We start from the raw sequence: 23,880 nt of genomic DNA, 5'->3' as shown, positions 1-23,880 counted from the left end.
ATCAGGTTTAAAACAGTTTTAGGGAAGAACCAGACTTTTGTCTTTATCATTCCTATATTCTGTTTGAGATAAATCTGAGAAATATCACAACTGTCAATAAATTTTAACTCAATACCTGTGCGGCAAGAAATTAATATAGAATGATTTAAGATTAAATTTGAGTCAAATAAAGCAGAAAACTAAACATTCGGGGGTCTCTATATAGCCTTGAAAGACTTCCTCTGTACTGTATGCTTCCCCACCTTTATAAAGATCTGAGTATAGTTTGCTGCTACCACATTAGCATTCACATTACAGATCGAGATATCATGTGGATTTGAGACCAGTAACAGACTCAGAGCCAGGAGAGAAAGTCTGGTGCACTTCCAGCAGCTCTTCCCCGTGAGATTGGACGTCCAGCCGATCTCACCACCTTAGGTCTCTCCATCCTCAGTACCAATTTGTGATCTTCCTGCTGGGAGGAGATTCTGTTATGGCTCTTGTCCTCAAACTTAACCCTTCTTGGGTTCTTTTTTTGAGATTCTCCTTTTTTTTCCTCTATCTTATTTTCCTTTTTTCCCTAAATTCTTTTCTTTTTGAAGATTTTACAGCCAAAATCCCCTTATGCTCTGCTGTCGATGAGTCAGGATATACTTTAGGCAAAAAGATGGCAAAGGGAGCCACTGGATGACTTAATTAATTTTTTGGCATAGCAGGTTCAAGATCAATATGGACCACATTGCTCGTAGGGGATGGACTGGAGAGAAGATTTTCTAGGGAATAAAAAACACTCTTGCGTAGAAGGATCCTGTGCATTAAAAAAATTCCAACGGATTAGTGGCTTTCCCACCTGCATACCCCGATCAGAGAGGGAAAGCAGAAAAAGGGGAAATCACAAGGGCACTGGGGACTGATGAGCTCAGAAATGGTTGAGAGTCTTGACATCCCGACTTTAAGAGAGAAACCTTGGTGGCCCTACCGGATTTCCCATCATAGCCTGGTTTAAGGACCTTTTGATCTAACAAGGTTTTCAATATAGATAATAAGTCTTGAGTATGATCAGAAATTATAATTGATTTTTCTAGAAGAGCCAACATTGAAGATAAAATTCTTTCAAGACATTTAAAGGACTCAGAGAAAATTACATTTTGATCTGGAGGGCCACTCGGTAGATTCGGAGAGGACATAAGATCTGGCGTCAAGGAAGTTATTTGTGGGGAAAGAGAATGATCGGAAGGCGTACTACTAAACAGCCTTAGACCAGGGGTGCTGAGTCAGAGGTTACTAACCGGAAGGGTCTTTGGGTGACTATCTGAAGAGTTCCTTGTTCCATATACGCAGTTCAAGTCAATTTCAGGAAGAGTGAAATCCTCTGCTCCAACTCCAATGTCCGCAATAGCTTCTACATTCGCTGTAAAAGGCATTCGATTTTCTGGGAGCATTTGGGTCTCCGGAACCCCCATTGCAGGGGTAAAAAACAGCCTCCGCCCCAATGATAGCACAACAAGCTGCTAAATCAGTGCAGTCATTAAAAGCTAATTCGTCAGGTGGCTCCTTTTGAACGAAAGGCAGAATGGAATTTATACTTTTTATATACAGGTGAGGGATGCCCCTGTTTCTTAAAGGATTTGACTTAGTCTTTTTACATGCTTGATTGAGAAAAGTCCTGCTCCTTCGGAAGAGTCTAGTCGTCATCCTTAACTGCACCCCAACTTCCCTTTAGACAACTGGCAGGGTTATTCACCTCTCTCCGCTGCTGCTACTGAACTACTGGGTACCACAGCTATAAGCACTTGCACAGGCAGGTGCGGGGGCAAGCACCAGGTCCAGGACTGAGGGCTGAGGTTGAGAGCTGTACAGGTTCTAACAGTGTCGATCAGTGATAACCCGCAGGTATACGGGGCAGTTTTCCTCACCCCCTCCTTCTCCTCACCTTCCTTCCTCCCTGGTAATCATTGATCGTAGATGGTATGAAAATGCGGGAGGATCAAACCACAGGTGCCGCCATGTCCACCCCCCAGGGCTTTTATGCACTTTTCTGGACGTTTTCTTTGATCCTCAGTCTTTTCCCAAGAGGCATTGCAGGACCACTGGCCCCTCGGAGCTTTATCACTGTTCACCAGCTGACCGCTTTCCAGACCTCTCTGTGTTCTTTGGCCCCGGGAGACCAGCGCAACTCGCCGCGTCTCCGCACCTCTGCTCACTAGGTGCTAGGCAGCTCCAAATCAGCCGGGAGTAAGGGCCTCGAAAAGAGGGTCGAGGGTGGGCAGAACCGCACGGCCAGCTCCACTCCCCCACACCCTACGCCTCACATGTTCCGGAGTATCCCGGCGCACACCTCCACCACGCACCACCTGTCACTGACGGCACCGATACAGACGTCGACGTCCAGACACTTCAACAGCTGCTCCAACCTCCTGGCACCAGGCTTGTAAAAAAAAAAAGCCAGTTTCACCATGGTGCAGATAGCAATGGTTCCTCGATGTGTTCTACTTAGGGTTGCCATCTGCCTGATTTTCTACCAGCACTACCACTACTTTAACGTTTTGACCAGTACAAATGCCAATCACCTTAAACTGGTATTTTTTAGCCCTTATCTGTACATACTTCAAACAGCAAATATAAATATAAAGCACTTTTAAATGTGTCCTAGAACTGTGTTAATTATCCTTGACTAATAATTTTAAAAAAATTAAGGCAGAAAAGTAATATTACAAATTAATACATACGATTTTTTTTAAAGGACTGTTTCGTATCCTGTCTGGGCGTTTGCAGACTATTAAAACAGCAAATGGTGGGTATTTTTCAATGTGAAAGGTGGCGACCCTAGTTCTATTAACGTTGAATACCTTGTATATATAAGTGCTCTGGTTTTCTAGGGTGGGGTTTGTCTTTTGGTACCAAGTTGTGGAACCTCGTCCGAATATAATGGCGGAAATAACTATCTGAGATGAAGTCAGTGACTTGGTACTCTCTTGGCTTCAGGAGAGGTATCACAACTCACCCCGAAATCGTAACTCCTCCTTAGAAGGCAAAACAACTTGAAATGTCCGAGCCCACAACAATGGTAGGAGCGTACAGAGCATGTGATCGACAGCAGCAAAAGATGCAAACAAGTTCTTACTCACTAGTCCTTCTAAGCCTAAATTGCAGTTTGCTGTCACCGAGCCCTAGGACGCTCTTGTTCACACATAAAAAAATATTTCTTTAAGTATGGGATATGAATAACGTTGATATTAGTAGGTGAAGAGGGGCTGTCAAAGAAATCAGGTAATCTCATGAAGACTTAGGGAGTAAACACTTGCATTGTCAAGAACAGCAGTTTTTCTATCAGAAGAGGGGTATAAATTGCCTTGTCCTTTTTTACGCACTTCACAAGTTCATACTTGACTGAATACTACGGATGTTTCCTAGTGCAAAATGAAACAAGCTTGTTTGTGAGGAACGTTTCTGCATGCAACGTTTTAGTGGCATCTCCAGCATTTTCAGCAACGGAAGATAAAAATGTGTGCCCTTGATGTGTGGAAAGCATCTTGTACTACATTTTGACTGAAGTGGAGTCTGCACAAACGGAAAAAGACAGCCCAACTTTTGTATTCCTTTTAAATTGTGTGGACCATACTTACAAAAATGAATACTGTCGAAACGCAGAGCGACATCACAGTGCAATAAAAATAATACCAATTGTGTACTTTTCTTAGCACGTTGAAGACATCAATGGCTGGTACATTCAGCAAACGTTAAGGATTTTCATATATCAACAACTTTGTTATATCAATAACGAAATAAAAAATGAAACAAAATCTGGCATGGTGAAAGTGTTTGAGGGGATGGAACTCTTGAAAAATAAATAATTAAAAACAGGTTAAATCTTGGCCAGCCTTCAAATAAAAAAAAAAAACAGTTATCAATACACAGTGAAAACCGAAGTATAAAAATAATTATCATAAACATATAAACAGTATGCAAAGGAACTGAAAAATTCAGAAGCCTTGTGATGTCGGACATTTTGAATTATTGCACAGTTGACAGGGAGCAGATTAACGCCACAATACCAAATGCGGGAGCCAGCATATTATCTTTGGTAAAGCATTATTATGTCCAAAGTACAAATGTGACCACAGCGACTGCACCTCTTCCCCTATTCACTCCAAGACCCCAAATTAAAAGTTATGTACGTCAACAGTTTTAGTGAGATACACTTCTATATACCATATGTCCAAGTCAAATTATTGAAAGTCAGTTTTCTGAATATTGCATAGTTCCATATCTATTCACGATGGCATTTTACTGGTTACCTAGATAAGGGATTTTCTAACCATTGCATCCTTCATTTCACAATGGCAAACAAGTGCAGTATAACATGTAAACTCAAAATAAAGGAACGCGATTTTATGTTTGTACCGCACACATTGTTCCAACCCATTATTTAAAAGGAAGTAAAACAAATTGTCATAGGCTAAACATTTATAATGTCATCAACAGGTAACAATTTCTCATTGTGAGAAAGAAAACTAAGAAACCGGAACAGAGTTCTGTCTTCCAGACCACTAGCTATAATTACTGGTAGAAGGAATTGTCCAAAATCCACCTAACCTAATTAAACTTTCCGTTGTCCGCTCCATAAAGTAATTCCATCTCATAATGAAAGTGAAAGCACTTTGTGATTTGTTTTCCCTAAAAAAGAAATGCAACTGAGCTCTCACCCAGAGGCGCTGACAGACACCAGCAACGTTCTAAGACTGCCTTACTGCCCACAATAAACCATGGAGTCTGCAGTGGCTTCGACTGAAATATCATCACTAATCCATCACAACTCACACATTCGGTCTATCTTTCCCAAACACATTAAAACTGTACTGATTTAGACATTTCTGTCAAGGAAGTATTAGTGGAATTCAACTTGTTATAGGAGCACGCTTTGGGGATTGAAGGGTGTACCAGAGTTAATTTTGGCTTTGAGCTTTGCGGAGGAGGCGGGGGAGGTGGTAGTGGACCTTTGCGAGATGACAATGACTTTTCGTCTTTTTTGCTGGTGTGTAAAAGGCTATTTTGTTTCAATGCAGAAGCAAGTGCTGGGTCTCCTTTATCTGTGGGCGAAAGCACAGAGGGCAGACATTCCTGCAGAGGCCTGGCCATCTGTTTTGCGTTCACACAAACTTGTCCTGTTGCATGTGCAACTTGTAAAGGAGTGGTTGTCTTTATTATTTTGTAGGAGCTGGGCTGATCCTGTAATTGTGGCGTAGACACAGGACGGGTGCAGAAACTGCTGGTCCACTCAGAGGTGTTTTGTTCAAGTACACTTAGAAGTGGTACACTGCCAGAAGGTCTTTGAAGACAGGGCATTAAGTTAAACCTTGGAAGTTCTGTGCTCCGGCCTTGGGAATCCTCTAGATCCAAGAGTTCACACAGAGATGAGGACTTCTGAATAGTCCTTTCCAACTGTGGTTCAACAGCACTGAGTTTCGTATCACAGCAAGGATCATGTTTGCTTTCCAATTCGGACAAGTTATCATATTGTGAAACGTTAGATGGACGTCTTCTGCCCTCTTGACCAGGAAGAGGGAGGCATGAAGCAGTTCGGTCCATTGAGGGATGGCGATGCTTAGGAGAAAAGGTGTGATGTGGTGATGAAAAGGCATCTGTACTTGATAGTCCAGGCAGGTGATCAGAAGGCGTGCACCTCACAGATGGTGTACATACATCAGTGGTTGTGCCAGATCCTATATTCTGCAGGGCACAATTAGTAGCAACAGAGGGGAATTCCAGATTTTTCACTTGCGCCGATGACAAAGATAAATCAGCCTGTACCTCAATTTGTGGAAGGGGCTCCAATGCGGCATCATTGATATCGTCGTGAACATTGGATTTGGGGTCTTTACCACCAATGCTCTCCAATTTCACTTCAACTGAATGCCCCTCATGAAACTGCTGCAACTGGGAAGTGACCAGTTGAGTATGGGTAGAATTATCCTGGAAGGGTGACAGGTTAGGTTCACGTGAAGGCAAACCCGTTGTCAACGAAGAGTGATCGTTTTCCTCATAGTTCTCACTAGTGCCCCTTTGTAAAGTTTTCTGGCTTTGCTCTAAAAACAATCCTGCGTTTTCAGGTTTGGTTTCAACCTTGTGTTCTTTCATGATAGACCCATTATCCATTGTATATACCTCTATCTGTGTCTTTAGTGGCTGGTTTGGGGTATTTTCTAAGGTAGACAGGTGCTCGTCTTGGGACAGTACTTGGCCTTGCACAGATGCTAAAGGGAAAATTGTGATGGCGGGATTATCCACATGTCTTGTTGCAGGCGTGGAGGGACCATTCTGGTGGGCTGGATATACACTGGCCTTCTCCAATGGAGCTTTATAACAATCACTTTCATTTTGACTAATGGGACTTTCATCTCCAGGCAACTGCTTAATATTTTCCCATTTTTCATTCTTTTCAATATCTGTTTTCTGATCAGGACCTGCAGTGATGGGCTTCATGGGGAGGAGACTTATGGGGATTTCTTGGCCCAATTCTTTTTGGGGGAATTCTTCTGGTTTTGCTATGATGGAGATGAAATAAAAAATAAAGGTTAACTAATTCTGTAATCTTGCATTTGCCATTATTACCAATATGTGTATACAATTTATTTTAGTTCACTCTCAAAGAAATTAAACCCAACAGTTGTATAATTTTAAAAAAACAATCATGATATTAAACATTTATTAAAACAGTTCACAAGACAATTAAAAAAAGAACTCATTACAATCATTAAGTAATCTGCACCCAGCAGCAGATTATCCATGGTTGGTGTAAATGTATAAGTCTGTCATATTTAAGTAAACTATGTTCTTGCTCTGTTTGCATGCCATCCAAATATAGTTGGCATTACTATGCTGAATTGCCGTATTTGTACAATAGTTACATAGCTGAAGAGCCTCTCTCCTAGTTCATATACCGTTCTCTAATAACACAGATTGAGGCCAATTACTCATCAGTTTCATGTAAGAAAGGTGAATACAAAGTACATTTCAGGATCACTGCCCCATGATGGAGGCAAGATGTGCCTGAACTCCCTTTGCTTTGCTCCCCAACTCCAAGTATGACCACCATTCGGCTTGGGCTTCACCCGTATTGAGCACCATCCATTATTAGGAGATGGCAAGGAACGCTAGAGATTGGAGAGGAGCTGACTGAACTGCCCCAGCACTGAAACAAAGACCTATGCATTAGTCAGAGGCACAAGGTTTGCGTCTGGAGGCTTTCCTCTGGAAGGAAGAGCACCAGTGGTGCCTGCGATGCATTGACTGGAGGCCTCAGAGGGGCTCTCCTCAGTGGATCAAGTAAGCAAGTAGTGTCGGAGAGACCCCTGCCTGCCTCTCAAATAGCAGATTCAGCTTACAGGGTCCCAGAGATGGCCGAGTGCATAAAGAATTTAGGGGAATATTTACAAGAAACTGGCGTTATCAGTGCTGATGCGCCGGTTCTCTTGCATTGCCCCTACCCCACCTAACAGCACCATGTGTGCGCCATATTTACAATCTTGTAGATTTCACTGTGCCATTTTCACGGGCCTTTGAACGCCGGAACGCCCTCTTTGCTCACAATATGCCTGATAAAGGCATAATGTGGCGCAGTGAAAAGTGCTTCCTTGAGCCAAATTAGCGTAAAAAAAAAAAAACGCTAGGGTAGAGCAAGTAGGTGCTAGGGCCTTGTAAATCTGGCCCATATACTGTATGGACAGCAGAGACGCGCTGAAAGGACACGCAGATGCTAAATGAACAGTGGGGCCCAGAACATGACAGCGATTTAACCAACAGACACCTGTGAGAGACCGGAACTGTGCCCCTGAAATAGCTTTCAATTACGTACAGAACATATTACTCATACTGTGTTGATGTTAGGGACACAAATGACAAATTGGCTGGCACGCTGAGCTACAGGGAAAATAATTGCGAGCCTCATGGGAGTTGTCAGGCAAGCGGCAGTAACAGTTCCACTGGATGTGAATGCAGGAGCCATTAATGAAAGGCTATACCTGTGGTACGGCCTCACCCAGCTAACCACTTACTGGCTAGGCCCTGCAGAAATAACAGAGGAGACATCCACAAGTGAAGGCAGTGGGACATCTGGAGCCGAGGTATCACATGCATACCCCTAGCGTGAAGCTCCACAACTCAACCTATTCCCGAGGGCCAATGAAAACCCCTTTGACAATAAATAGGCACATACTTTCACTCAGGAACATGTTGGAGTATACCTTCTGGGGACAGTGACAACGTGGTGGCACAATTAACTGGTGCACTCACCAAGGACGACCTTAAGGGATTCTTGGCAGAACTGAAGGCAGACCAAGAAAATAAAAAATCACTCTCGCTCAGTTTACTGAAACTGAGCGCAGAGCTCAGTGAGGACATGGCAGAGATTTAAAGGGAGCTGCAGGTGCTAGACTAAAGACTTGAATCAACAGCATATGAAACTGCGAACAACCGCAGAGGCAGGCCACCTACTGACCACCTCATCCTGCCCCTGCAATCCTAAACCAAATTGCTGATGGCAAAACGTGATGCTCTCAAGAACCAGTCCGGTAGAAGCAATATACACATTAGGAGCCAGATAGAAGAAACAGAAGAATGAATCAGCCTGGGTTACAGACCCTTTCAAGACCATTCTTCAAGAATCCTCTGAATTCAACATTTCAATAGAAAAAGCATATAGAGTAGGGTGAAAGCAAGAGGGTGATGAAACTCGAACTACAGACGTAGTGATCAAACTGTCAATTTACCCACTTAGAACTACCAATCTGGTTTCATATCATTGTGAATCACACCTTCCAAACCCCTCCTGAGCACAGATGAAGAGGGCCTCTGCCTCCTGGTATTGCTGGACCTAACATCTGCCTACGACACGTCCTTTGCTAAAGATCTTGAGGACACACTAAAGCCGAGGGCAATATTATATATCTGTGATCCTGGCCCTCACCAAAATCGTTGTCTTGAAGCATTGCCATGTGATGTTCAGTAACATAAATCTGGTGAGTAATCAGGGTAAGATATTGTTAAAACATAACAACCTGAGAAATATCAGGGTGATGAGCACCTTGATGGAAAGAGATGAGAAAAACATCTGCCATCGCATTAAGTTCAACTGCCTGCTATTCTTTACAAACCACTGATTAGGGGATTTAATGGAGTTCTCGGTCATCAACATATAGAAGCATTGGGGGAACCACAAGCCAGACTTGCTGGGTAACAATGATGCTTAGAAACCTGCACATGGTCCTTGACTGTGAAGCCACTTACTTTAGTCTATTTTGGGGTAAATGGGTTGTGGATACTAAGATGCTTTAGTTATACTCGACACAATGTCTGTCAATTAAACATTCCAGCCTCATTGTTTCTTCATAGACTGCCTATCATATTTAATCAAACATCAGGAACACATCCAAGAGATTGTAAGTACACATATTAGGCTAATTCTTTCACCAAGGCCTGACAAAACCCTGTTCACAGCTCCTGATCACATACGTTCTATTCAACCTCTTATCCTTTGGACACATGTAGCACTGAGTTATTGATTCATAATGCAGAATGTTCTATTGAAGTGTATTTATTATTTTACTGAAAATTATGGATACTGCAGATCTGAATTTTTGTCTGATCTGAAAATAAAATAGAAATTCATTGGAGACCATCTTATAGTTTTGTATTAGGGGGAGAAAAAACAGAAATGACCAAGGTGTGGGAGAAGAAATGAAGATGAGGAAATGGAAGAAAGGAGAGTCAGTCAGTCACCTACTGACATACTCGAAACTTTCAATCATGAAAATCCTTGACGGTGTCACGGATCATTTACTGAGGATTCCAGCTTGTTTACAAAACATTTAGCCCATGTTGTTTCAGCCATGATCAAGTATAGCTTCCTAATGAGGTATTTTGCTATCCTGAAGACCTCTTATATAATAAAAAGGATATTCGGGAAAACAGAAAGGAACCTGAAAAGGCAAACATAATTGAAAAGTAGGATAGTCCCTATATTGGCAAATAAATATTAGATGTAATTCCCTAAACTGCATAGAGAGGGTGTGTTTTCAGAAGACAGAAGGTATCATGATCTTTAGAGATATGTGGACCTAGTTATTTAAGGCTGATTCTGTCGGAAGAGAACATGCAACAAAAATTAAGGGCATTCCTCTTAGAAAGCATATCTGCCAAATGATGACCATCCTTAAAAGCCTAGCAAATCCCTCCAACATTTGTGGTGTGGGACGCAGCAAGAAATCTGGACATATAGAGAAGGAAGTTATCTGCGCATAAATGCACTTTTTTCATTGGAGGAGTGTTTTCCTTGTAAGCCCAGGTCCTTACCCATGTAAAGTACCAGAACCTGTATGCAAGGGAACTGGAAAGGAAATAGAGAAACGACAGGACGGACAAAAATAATGTAAAGAGATGAGAGGGAGGGATGAGATATAGAAGAGAAAGAGCGAGGGACATGTAAGATTTGGGTGTAGACAGAAACAGAGGGCAGAAGAGACGACAGTCGCGAGAGAAAATAAAACAAGATGTAGAGGTGAGACAGACAGTTGGATGATGAACAAGAGATGAGAAGATAAGCAAACAAAATCAAAGAGGGAAAGAGTGGAATATATAGATTTGAGCGAAGTAAGATGAGCAAAAGGAGATGAACAGAGGAAAAAGATAAGTAGGCAGTAATAAGTATGTTGGTGCTAAGAAAGACAGATGGAGACGGAGCAGTGAAGGTACCACATAGTTGTGAAAGAGGCATGAGTTAAAGAAGTTAGAGATTAAAGAGAGGATGAGGAGAGCAAAGATCGTACGACAAAACAACGACTTCAAAAACAACTACTGCCTTAACAACGAGGTCGAAACACCGACCTCGTTGCTACTACTAATGATTTTACCACGAATGCCTTAACAACGATATTTAGTTGTAAAGGCATTCCTGATAAAATCATTAGCAATAGGCACCATTCACCCTACATCCCTCACCCCACCCCCCCCAACCCTACCCCAAAACCTAAAACCCTCTGACCCCCCACCCACTCCCCAGAACCAAAAACGCCCCACCCCAAAACCTAAAACCCCCTGACCCCCACCCACTCCCTAAAACCAAAAACGCCCCACCCCCCAACCCCACCCTAAAACCTAAAACCCCCTGACCCCCCACTCCCCAAAACCAAAAACGCCCCCACCACCCAAAACCTAAAACCCCCTGACCCCCCACCCCCTCCCCAAAACCTAAACCCACCACTTACCTTCACCAACTCCCTTCTTTGTACCTTAACCACGCATGATCGTTGTACAGAACATATGTAGTTAAGGCACAAAAAAACGGAGTTGTGGTTAAAAAAAGCGTTGTTGCGCTTTCGTTAACCACGACTTTCGGGGAAAAAAAGTCGTAATAAAGGATGTTTCCCAGAGCAAAGAGTAGGGTATAGAGCTAGGACAGTGGAGGGGGGGGAAGGTACGGGAGACAAACAGAAAGGAAAAGTGCAGATGTTAAAGGGGAATAAGGAGAAGAGAAGAAAAAGAAAAAAAAAGAAAGCCGCATAAAAGGATGAGCGAGAGGGAGAGGACGTGGATAGGGGAGAGTGAAAGAGGAGTGGACCATAATAGAGAGGTACTGACGCCTAGGTAGGGGCATAGCTGTATTAAGGGCCGCAGGAGCAGTGGCACTAGTTCCCAAGGGTGAGAAGATGCAACTGGCGCAACCACATGTGCCTTTTAATACTGAGCCTGGAGGCAAAGGGGCGCTTTTTTCTTGCTTCCAGTAGGGAACCGTAATGACAGTGGTGTCAAGAGCCTTGTGCAATCTTTCTGCATACCTAAAGGTGGGAAGGCAGACATACCAATGAGAGAATCTTTCCCATCAGATCAAAAGTAGGTCTTCTCTTCCTTGAAAAGAGAAATCACTTCTGCTCCTTTCTTCACTCACCACTGCTGGTCCTCTTTTGTCCAGACGTTGGTAAAATTATAATTATACAAGGTTAACTGGTGTAATTTCCCGTAATGAAATGTATGCGAAATTACGGAGACTACACAATCACACCACATTGCGTAACGGAACTCCAGCTGAGGAAGAAATCGTAAAGCAAGTTGTACCATTTAAGAAATGTTTGAGCGTGAGAGGCACGGTTATGAACACGAGAAGCACTTCCTGTAACACCGGGGACATCTTAAGGATTTTGGAGGTCCTGCGCCAAACATATTGCGGAGCCCCCGTTCAGAACAGCTTTAAATTTATAAATCAATTTCAGCGTTTTCATGCCTCTTTGGCCAGGCCACTGACACTGTAAAGGCACACTGGTTCAAATTCTAAGGAGCGTATTTATGAGAGGTTTGCGTCATGCCTGTACCACGCATTGTGCTACATATATGACGCAACCTCCAAGTCATATTTTTAAAGCCACACAAAATCACTTTGCGTGGCTGAGTGGCCCCTAAAATATGGAGTAATGGAACGCAGAGCAAATTGATGTGTTGCTTTACTCTGTGTTCCCATGCAACTCTCATGACTCGACAGATTTCCAGATTCAGCGAACCTGGAAAAAATTGGGAATGCGCCAAAAAGATACACCTTCCCAGGAGAGGTGTCTCCTTATTACGTCCTCTTTCAATGCATGCTGCATTTTGCAGCACCCACAGAGGAATATGCCTCCAAGGATTATTTTTGTGCAGGAAGGTGCCCCTTCCTGCCCAGAAACAATCCTGCATGCACGAAGGAACGCTTGCACCATGGTGCAAGGGTGGCTGCGTTGGCGCTAGGCAGCCCATTGTGCACCAGCACAGGGCAAAAGGACAGGAATGGGCAGTATGCCTTAAATAGGGCACACACTTGCTCTGTCCCAGTGGTAGTGCAGCAAGTTGGCTTGATGCGCTGTACTGCACCACTTTCCCATAAATATAGGTTTAAATGTGTTTCCATCTAATATTCAGGGAGAGCGATGTGTGTTTTGAATATTGTAGTATAGCAGCAGCTCACTAATATTGCAAATAATCTCTGCTATTTCTCATACATAAGGGCCTATTTTGGTCTAAAAGGAACTTTTTCTTATGAATGGTGTTGGAAAAACAAACACAATTTCTCTGCAAAATGTCCGTAATAGACTTCCACACATTGCCTGCATTAAGAGCTCCCACACGTTACCGCATTGAAAATAAATGCAGATAAAATAGTATCTAAATAATCTATGGTTAAAAATCATTCAAGGGTATCAAGGCTGGACTGTGTGGATAACAGAGCCCGATCTAACACGGTCCCCCGGAAAGAATGGGGTCCTGGGCCATTACACAGACCTTTTAAGTCAGGGGCAAACATTTCAGGTAGATTTTTTTTTTTTTTTACCAAAGTTAATTGTTCAGGTAATTTGAGCACAAAATAACAGTTATGAATGTTTTGAATGCAATCGACTGTAAAGAAATTCAAAATTACATTTTAGAGTTGAATTTTTACCTGTTCAGGTAATTTGTTTGGGTGTGAGATGTATTTTGCGTAATTACACAGAACTTTGTGGGAATTTGCAGACCCTTAATTATGTCTCATCTCGTGATTGATAATCACCAAATGCCATGAATGGATCTGACCCTTAAATCCTCTGCAGAGGATGTACAAGGTTCAAACTGTTTGTGGTCCATTTGAATGACACCATTGCAACGGTTCTCATTCTCAAACCATAGCCATGTATTATGTTAATTTCTTTGTCTGTTGTCATGAAAGAGTTAAGAATAAAGAAGCTGATTTTTCTAGCCTCTGCCATGCCTTTATCAAAACCCCTTTGTCAAAAGCAGGAAGATCAGACCGACGTTCATTAGGTGAGATCCATTTCCTAGGTAGCGTCAGCATTAGCTTGTCATGAATGGAGTGAGGAGTTTTGATGAATGTTATTCCTTAGCCGCCCAATAACTTTTGTCCAAAGCGGATAGTCATGGCAGGTAGTACCATGAATAACTGACCATGCCATTCACATGCTGCTGCCTTGTACGTTGCATCAAGTGGCTTACTGACAATTGGTCGTAACTTAGGGTTTTCCTACAAGCTCAAAGCCATTTAAAGCAATCTTCCTGCAGATGAATGCCCTCCCGACTATTAGTCTGCAACTGCAGGACAGAGTCCTGCATATATATACTTTCATAGGCGAGGCCTCCGTTGGCTTCAGCCCCACTAGACCACGACCATTAATGAATGAACGACCACCTGCTTATTGACCCAATTCCACTTCATATCAGTCTCGGTAGTACAATCATTTGAAGATTTCCACCGGCGCTTCCAGACCAGGGAAATTCACCAGAGAGCAGGGTCGGACTGGTCTACAGGGCAACTTGGCAGTGCCAGAAGTGATGATCTTACAGGTCAGTGTGAGAAACATTTTTGGGTTATTTGTGGGCCAATGTTATTGTCTGGTGAGCCGTTTTTATACTGTCCATTTCCCTGATATCACAACAAACACTGACACATGCACTCTCCCTAACTTGCAGAGCACGGACACATCATGTCTTTACAGTATCAAAACTGTGAACTTGCTAACAGGCCCAAAGTGAGGGTTAGCAAATGGGCCAAATGCGACACCTCAGCCTTCAATACCGCTATGCGGAGTACTCTACCTCAGCTAACACAGGAGGTGACTTAGATCAAGCTAAGGTCGACAACTGGCTCCGAGATTCTTTGGATTTAACTCAACCAGCCAAACTTAAATCCTCCTCCAGGCAACGCCTCCCTGCCCTTTGATTTAACGAGTCTATGCAGGCAGAAAAGACAATTCTCGAAGCGACTAGAAGTGGCCTGGAGGAAGCTACATGATGTTAATTTGAAAGCGAAATATAAAACAGCCTTGAGGCAGTACCACGTGCACTGCAAAAATTGTGCGACCTCTGTTTCACCCAGAAAAAAACTGCTCTAGCACAAATCTGCCCCAAAACACTTTTCAAAGTGGTTCAACGTCTATTGTAACACTGCTTCTTCTCCCTTACTGGCACAGACTCAATGTGAGGAGTTAGCTGAATTTTGTCAAGAAGGTGACATACACCCAGCTCACCCTGGCTACAGATAATACCCTGCTCGGGAGTATTAGCTCTAGTTCTAACCGCACTTTTCGCTCTACCAGGGAAGAAAATCCACTGGTGACAGGCTGCTTGCATGCAAAACTACAGTCTTTCTCCCTTTGGAATATCTAACTCTCCTTAACATATCACAGTCAATCAAGTTGGGCTCTCCACTAGACCCTCTTCCGCAGGACAAACTAAAATCACTGAGCCCACACATTATGCACTTGGTGGTAGAACTTTTAAACTCTTCCGTACATGAGGGGCATTTGCCTAAAGTATCGAACCATGCCATGGTTCTCCCATTGTTAAAAAAACCCTGTTTGGACTCCGACAACTGGTCCAACTTCAGGCCCATTTCTTTACTACACATCCTCACCAAGATCTTGGAAAAACATGTAAACGTCGAGCTGACCTCATTTGGAGAGGCCCAGGATGCTTTCCATCCCTCCCAGCCAGGTTTTAGACCCAGACACAGTACCAAATCTGCCCTTCTAGGAGTTACGGAATATCTAAGGCAGATTTTGGATAGGGGAGGCACAGCCGTGCTGAGTCTATTAGTATCAAAGGACACATTGAAATCTGTGTCCCATGATACTTCATTGAAAGACTGGTAGAACTGGGCCTCCAATGCATGGCACTTGCATGGCTATCCTCTCTGATGGATCACACCTTTCAGGTTTTCTCAAATTTAAAATCTGACCCACACCCACTCACCTCGTGTGTTCTGTAAGGATCCGCCTTTAGCCCCATGCTCTTGAACATCCATAGCCACCATTTGGCGGGCCTGGTGGAGAGCTGCAGACTCGCCCTGTTTCATAAACAGGTGACACCCAGATCATTTTTACTCTGTCGTCTGGAGGCGAAACCAACTCAGCAGTTCCTGCTTCGGTCTTGCCTCCACCTGGACGAATAACTCCCTGAAATGAAATGGTGGCAAGACCAAGGTCATGGTCCTTGATAATAATCCTCAGCTCGTGGGGCCCCCAACAATGACCTGCCACACTGGAAGTGCTTCCTGTACCCACCAATGAAGTGAAGAACCTTCGTTTTGGCTCAACTCTATGTCCATGAAGCCACAAACGGCTAAAGCAGCCTCCAGACTTTTTGCCACTATGAAATGGCTTAAAAAGATCCTATGATATTTCCTTTCTTTCCCCAAAGTACAGTCATCCATGCCCTGATATTATCAAGACGAAATTATGATATCATCCTGTATATGGGGGCAGATAAGGCAGTGATGAAATGCCTTCAAGTGGTTCATAATTCTGCCACCAGGCTCCTGTGTCGCCTTCCCAAACACGCCTCTGCTTCTGGTCTTCTTCGTCAGTTACATTGGCTCTCTGTGAACAAGCGAATACTTTTCAAAGCATGCTGCTTAATGCACAAAATCTCGAGACCCAGATACCTGCAAAAATGAATGGTTCCTTACCTCCCCTCTCGCACCCTGTGCTCGAGAACCGTCTTTTCTTTACAGTCTCAGGAATAAAGAGCACCGAGATAGGTAGTCGCTCATTTTCTTTTCTGGATCTCAGGTTATGGAACTCCCTCCCTGAGGCCTAGAGATGCTGTGCTTTCTTGTATACTTTTCGTAAGGCACTGAAGACCTGGTTGTTTAAGCTCTCCTCGTCCAGCTGCTCGACCTATCCTCTAAAAGTGCTGGGAAATATCTGGGCATGCCTATGCGCTATAGAAGACTAAATAATAATAATAATAATAATAATAATAATAATAATAATAATCCACATTTTTAGCTATCTAATTTGCTAATAGGGCCTACTTTTACTTTGGTGCCCGGTGCTATTTTCTGTTGCAGTCTTAAACAGTCAAGAGTTGTAAACATATTTAGTGGTGTGGTAGGCAGAGGAAGCATTGAGGGTGACACTGAAATTATGAGAACATAAATCTTAGTTGTGATAAGAGTTTGAAGACTGGGACCCGGCACTTTAGGCTGTGATAGTACACTAGTAGCATACTAGCTCCGCTATGCAGTGATGATTGAGACAGAAAGGCTTGAACAAGGGCCACTATGCGACATAGAACAAGGCATAGTACTGTAACAGAAAGTTGTTGCTGACATTCAGGCTCTAGTTACTGTCTGGTTATTGTATGTAAGCAGAGTAAAGACCATAGTCCTGATTTAGAGTTGGGCAGTAATGGCAATTCCTACGATTTATGGAGGAAGTTAAGATTGTCTCCACTTTACTATCCCTAAGAGGGAAATGTGGCCAGTAAACTCATCTGGAGTTAGCCATTCTTACTGAAGTCATATTACTTTCTATTATCACGTAACTCTAATTTAAGAACTACATCTGCAAATTGCGGGCATATGTAACTAACATATAGAATTATATATGGGCAATGTTTTTCACTGAGAGGTTTTGAGTGACATTAAACAGAAGAGAGTGAAGTTTGAGCTTTCCATGATGTCGAATAGAACCCTGCTGTAAAAAAATTCCCTTAATTCACTTTTTACACATCTATAATTTTATGCTATGTCTGTCCCCCCAAATCCTTTGCCTCTGCATTCAACTGCTACGTAGGGGCAGAAGGTTCGTGGAGGAGGCGTACATAACCTTGCCTCCTGCCAGCCAATCCCACCACTCTTTCTGCCCATTTATCCGGAAGCTGGGCTTCCTGGTCTCCAGATTTGCTATGACATTTTTTCGTCTTCTATTCTTACGATTTGCCTAGAAAGAGACTGGAATAGTGTTGTTTTTAATTTTAAATGGGGCTCACTAGAAAGAGCATTCAAGTTAATCAATTGTGTTTAACATAATGCTTCATATTATTTATGTATAATGTAGTAATTCAAGGAAATTATATGAAAAACGTATCGCTAAGAATCAATTGTGTCGATGTAGAGAATAAATAAGGACGTCTTTAACAAAAACATTAATGCATGCATGAATAGAGAAGCCACAAGTTAATGGGAGTATTCTTTTGCATCTGAGTGCACCTGCTTCCTTCTAAAACCACTTTTACCTTTGTGGCACTGAAACGAAGGATCGTGTCTCATGTCTTTATTGTAAAGAAGACGGCGATGCCATTAAGTTCAAACATGATAACTACCTGGAACTGGAAGATCGAGTTTCATTTTACGGAGTTCGGCCATAGACAACTGTAACTGTTCAATCACTGCGTCATCTTCATAACTAAGGGATCTCGCAATCTTCTCCTGTAGGAACTCCCGCAGCTGCTCCAAAGATAACTTCAATAAATGTTCTGAGGGAAGATGGAGCATAAAACATTGAAAGGATAATGAGGCCCTTTCTGAGCTGAGGTCAAATGTGTCAATGGGTGATATGCTTTGGTATTCATTTTTAAAAAAAGCCTTTCAATGTAACAGCGCCACAATGTGGTAGGTCGTGAGGATCCCCAGGGGATCCACATGCTACAGTTAACAGAGAGGCAATTACTAGTCTTGCACATCACCTACGAGAAAGAGAAAGGTACCTACCAGGGTCTCCTGAAGCTCATAAGGCAGCCATTTTGTGTGAAGTACTGGAGGGTGAACATGAAAGGCTCATGTGAAAGTGAGTATCATGCATTATGCTATCTGCAGCATTTTGAGATTTGCAATATGATCCTACCACCAGCCGTATAGAAGCAGTGATCCCTGACTGCACCATCTCTGCCTGTTCTGCATGGGCAACCCACCTTTTTCACCTTTTTCTGGAACTATTTTTGCTGGCTGTAGGATTGTGCACTTCATCACTTTTAAACAATAGCATCAATGTGATCTGGCTAGACTGCAGTTTAAATGCACTGCAGTGACACATAGCAAGGAAAATACCTTTCTCATACATGAAAAACATATTTGTATATATTTATAAGACACTCCTAAAGTGTGCCTTCTACCCACACAGGTCAGGGTGCCAAGATATAAAAAGTGAAATAAAACCAAAAAGCTAATTCACTGAGTGAGCCTGGCTAGACTTTTCCCTAACAGGTCTAGGTGGAATTCTAATCTTTATTTTAAACCCCTGGTTAGGAAAAGGCTACAAAATGCATCAAAGTTATTTCTTACGAATTATTTTTATTCAGACTTAATGGTGAAGTCAGGTTGCTGATAATTCAAGCAGAAAGGTAACTTCGTGAAAATGTACTTTATGCTGCCTGAGCCAGGACTGGCTTAAGTGCTATTCTGCCACACATCACACCTCCACAACTGAATAAACATCCTTGGCTGGGAGAGTCAATAACTCTGGCTCAGAGGACAATTGCTTGCCTATGGACCGAGGAAAGGCCAAAGGGTGTTATTCTCTGACGCTTTAGTTGCTGTGTAGGAGTGGGCACAAAAAACCCACAGAACAAAAGGCATCTTTACCACTACCTTTTTACTTGGAGATGTTTGGAAGGATTCTCCTAGTCATCACAAGAGCCACCTAGACAGCCAGGCTCGGGCCACGGTAGGAGGGAAAACCAGTTCTGACCCTGTCAGGTAGGGAAGCTGCCAAGAGGCACAAGACAGGCCTGCCTGGTGGCAGTAGGATCCTACCATGTCAAAACAGAGAATCCTGGGTAATGTCATACTATAGTAAAGTGTAATTGCTACAAGAGGAGGTGGAAGACTGCGGGAAAATAGTGAGAATTGGGTGGTAGATACCGTTAATCATTGGCTCGTGGACAGGCTAAATATGGCCCTTCAATCATCACCTCCCTAGAGCATTCCTGCATGTGGGAAGTCTCCATCTGAAGAAGAAGCCTGACTTTTGACTCCTCCTGGAAGAAGAGGACTCATACAAGGACTCCTGAACCCTGCTGGCTCCCAAGGGACTGAAAATGCTCTACAAGGGTCAAGTGGCTGGCCTCCTGTTTTCCTCCTTTAGGGACACAAAAAAACAGAAAGAGTAATGACTACAGGAGCGCCCAGCTGCTAAAAAGGACAAGACCCTACAAATCACATGGATGGAGAAAGACCTTCTGCCCAGAAGACTACCCTGAGTTGCTAGGGGCAGTAGCTCTGGCCAAAATACATTTTCCCAGCAGTTGAAGACTAAACCTGAAGGAAAAACCTTTGACTGGGACAATCCTGCTTGGTATAGCCAACCTCAGCTCCAATACAGACAGCCTAAAACTTCACCTAGCTTCTGATCCACCCGAAACTGTTGTTTTTTTCATGGTGCTTCACGTTTTCTAGCCATATTTTGTCTTAAACATTTGAAAATTAATATATCTTGTTCCTTTCAACCTAGTTTGATGATCTTGGTGTCTTTTCGCTCAATCATTTTTTCTCTGTTTTTCTGAACTGTTTTGGGAATTTCTTTGTATTCTTTCTTTTCTCAAATTGTTGTTACTGGTTGAACTTAGCATACACCTCTTTGGGGACTGCCTACTGCTTGTCCCATAGCTACCAGGGTTTGAGCAGAGATTTAGAACTATGTTTTGACCTTACCAGAGTGAACCCTCTATCCTAAATCATGGTAACACTGGCTTAACCACAATTTGCATATTTATTTTACTTATAAGTCCCTAGTAAAGTGCATTATATGTGCTCAGGGCATGTAATTTAAATGTTGTGTGGGCCTGCAGCACTGATTGTGCGTCCCACTTAAGTAGCCCTATAACCATGTCTCAAGCTTGCCATTTTAGAGCTTGTGTGTAGTTTTACACTGCCATGTCGACGTGGCAAAATAACCCTTTTGCTAAGCCTTCCCTAGGTCACCCCTAAGGTATGCCCTGGACAACCCAGAGGGCAGGGTGCAATGTTTTTAAAAGGCAGGACATGTAGTTTTAACTTTTGCATGTCCTGATAGTGACAAACTCCCAAAGTAATTTCTTGCTACAGCAAGGCCTATCTCTCCTATAGGTTAACATTGGGATTACCTGATTACATCTTATAAGTTTAATTCATGATCTGGAAGTGATAAGTTTGTCGGGTTTAGTGTCTATGGACTTTAAAATCACAACTTATGGCAAAGTTGGATTTTAAGTTGCAGTCTAGAAAGCAGCCATTTTCTTACTTTGGCCATTTGGTGCCTATTGCCTGTCCCTGAATATATGTCTGGGTTGGGTGACAGCTGGGCTTGTGCATTCCCTCTAGACAGCCACACATAAAGGGAGCTTAGGTGTGACTGATGAGCCATCCTGGGCAGGATAGGAGGGAGGAGCTGACACACCTAAATAGGCGGTGTCCTGTCCCCACACAAAGGGCTGCATACACCAACACAGTACACTTCTGGACCTGTGGAAACTCTGCCAGGAAGAAGAACTGCTGTGGTGCTACAAGGACTGCCACTTTGCTGGACTCTGTTGAACTCTTGCTTTACTGTGCTGACCTGCTGCCCTCATGTCTGTGAGTGAGGACTGGACCGGCACCTCTACAGCCCAGAAACCAGAGTGACTCCAAGGGCCAGCTGACTGGTCCTGTTTTCTGAAGTCTCAGGGACACAAAAGACTTCAATTCACAGACTTCAATTCACCCTGCTACAGCACAGAGTCCTCGGAAGTGGGTATAAAGTGCTTCTTTACCCAGAACCCACGCATCCTCATTGGAACCGGTGCATCTTCGCCTTTGCGTAAGTCGGAACCCCATCCGACCGGACCTGGCACATCACATTCAGGACTGGCACATCGCCTTCAGAATTGACCCACTGCAGCAGCAGCACATTGCATTCGGAACCAGGCATTTCACTTGGAAATGACGCATCACTGCAAGCTCCTTGGAGAAAATAAACGCACCTCGTCCACCATGTCGCTCGACACGGACTCATCATTTCGGCTGCACCTTGCATCTTCGTTGATGACGACGCATCCCGGATCAAGGTAATTAGGTACAGTGGGCCCAAGTAGGTCCTTGAATTCGTCCCGAGCTCCTTCGTGGTCAGCTTGAGCTTTTGACTTTACCTCGGTCCAGCGCATCCAGATTTCCCATTTATGTGTTGATTGCTTCTAAGCAATTTATTTTTTTATTTTTGAAAATTCATATCTCAACTTTTACTTGTTGGATTTGGTCTTATTTTAGTTATTACATAAAGCTCTATTTATCTAAATGTGTGATATTTTTTGTGTGGTGGTTTTACTGTTTGAAGTGTATCACAAATTCTCCACACTTTGCCTCTTAAGTTAAGCCCGACTGCTCTATGCCAAGCTACCAGAGGGTAAGCACAGATAATTTAGGGAGTGTTTGACTTACCCTGACTAGCAGTGAGGATCCTGCTTGGACAGGGTGCATAAATCTGCCAACCAGAAACCCAATTTATAACATTATGGAACTCGAAAATTAAGTTTGCTAAATATCCTGGCTTGAGAATTATTGAAATTAGTTATTAAAGAAAACTAGGCCAGGGATTGTGGAAGCTTAAAAAACTCACTTGTAGCCCTTTGGAAAGTTGGATAATGTACACTACCTGAGACACTATGGAGTTTGGCAAGAATGCATACTAGGAACATTACGGAAGCTTGCAAAGTTAAGAATTATAACAAATTCAATATAAGCTATTGAGCTTGAAATTCATACCAACACTGGTTTATGGTTCTAGGCTACTATAACGTTGAAAGTACTTTGCCTTTGTGTGCAGTCATGGGTTACCTATGTTTGAGCCATGAAAATACACAGACTCCATACAGGCAATTACCATATCTCCATGTTACTCCTATAAACCTATTGCAAATGGTCTGTTTTATTGATCTGTTACTGATTTTGTGATAATCTTATTTTTTTTTTTATACTTGTGGTATCTGTTATGTACTCTTTGAAAAACAGCGGTGCCCATGCTTGCCACAGTTGTACCATGTGGTCTCGTAGCTAAGCTACTGATTTTGGAACCCTGGTCCATCTAGAGCATCTGACCGGAAATATTATGACACTGGGCAATTCACTTAGGGGCCTGATTTAGAGTTTGGAGAAAGGGGTTACTTCGTCACAAACGTGCCGAATATCCTGTCTGCCGTATTACGATTCCATTACAGCCTATGGAGATTGTAATACGGAAGAAGGGATATCCATCACGTTTGTAACAGAGTAACATATATACCAGTAGAGAATACCAAACATTCCATGTGTAAAAGCATTTGAAACCTAACAAGTTTTACCAATGTCAATGACAATGTCACTTTAAAACAATCATTTGTGGTTAAATATTCGAAACAAAGCACCCCTAGTAATAAAGTGGTCATTAAATCCTTTGAATTTTACCACGTTACTTATGTAATGTGCTTTAAAAACTAATTATAGCACTAACTCTTCAAAGCCTACCAAATTTTGCTTATTTCTTACTGGCCAAAGGTGCCTTAAAAAGAACAAATTGCTATTTGTGAAATACCTCTATAGGAATAATCTTCAATTGTAAACTGGTCTTTAAATCAAATCTTAAATCAGTGTTACTCACCTGTACTTTATTTATTTGCCACTGTGGCTGAAATATATATAAAATCTCGTCACACAAAATATTTTGGGCCGCATTACGACTTTTCCAGGACCGCAAAAGTCGCTGTAGGCGGTCCTGGGGGGGAAATGTGTGCATGTGACACAGGAATGGAGATTCCTGTTGCCGGGTGCGTGACAAACCGGATTTTTGTGGTGGGGTGACAGCCACAGAAAGCCTGGCGGTTTGGAATCTGGCCGGCAGGCTGAGGCCTGCCGCCAGGTTGGAGGTGCTCACTGCCGGTCGCAGCGGTGCGACTAAACCGGCAGGCCAGGCAGAGTTGTGGAGGCTTGGAGTCTGCCAAACCTCAACTCGTAATGTGGTGGTCCTTACCGATGGCTCTGCTGCGGAAGAACCGCCACGGCGAGGCTGGTGGTCTCATGACCGCCAGCCTCATAACGAGGGACATTGTGTTTTAGTTCTATGTAATAAGTTGACAGTTTTAATTCTTGCTTCAATCATTTTACCAACACACTCATGTCAATAA

The 23,880-nt window shown here is 43.0% G+C and overlaps 1 protein-coding gene across 3 annotated transcripts in view; it reads right to left on the bottom strand.

Moving 5' to 3' along the window:
• Positions 1 to 3,565: 3,565 nt before the first annotated feature.
• Positions 3,566 to 23,880, bottom strand: part of LOC138284364 (uncharacterized) — a 228,662-nt gene continuing 208,347 nt past the window's right edge. For all 3 annotated transcript variants that reach the window (XM_069223057.1, XM_069223058.1, XM_069223059.1), the window contains 2 exons: positions 18,097 to 18,249; positions 3,566 to 6,524 (listed from right to left, as the gene is read on the bottom strand). In XM_069223057.1, coding sequence (XP_069079158.1) covers positions 4,828 to 6,524; positions 18,097 to 18,249 — 1,850 coding nt within the window. In that variant the 3' untranslated portion in view covers positions 3,566 to 4,827. The remainder of the gene's footprint in view (positions 6,525 to 18,096; positions 18,250 to 23,880) is intronic.

This window comes from Pleurodeles waltl, chromosome 3_1 (assembly GCF_031143425.1).
Source record: "Pleurodeles waltl isolate 20211129_DDA chromosome 3_1, aPleWal1.hap1.20221129, whole genome shotgun sequence".
Taxonomy (NCBI): domain Eukaryota; kingdom Metazoa; phylum Chordata; class Amphibia; order Caudata; family Salamandridae; genus Pleurodeles; species Pleurodeles waltl.
Note: the sequence above shows the minus strand (reverse complement) of the source record. Positions and strands in the feature narration are given on the sequence as shown.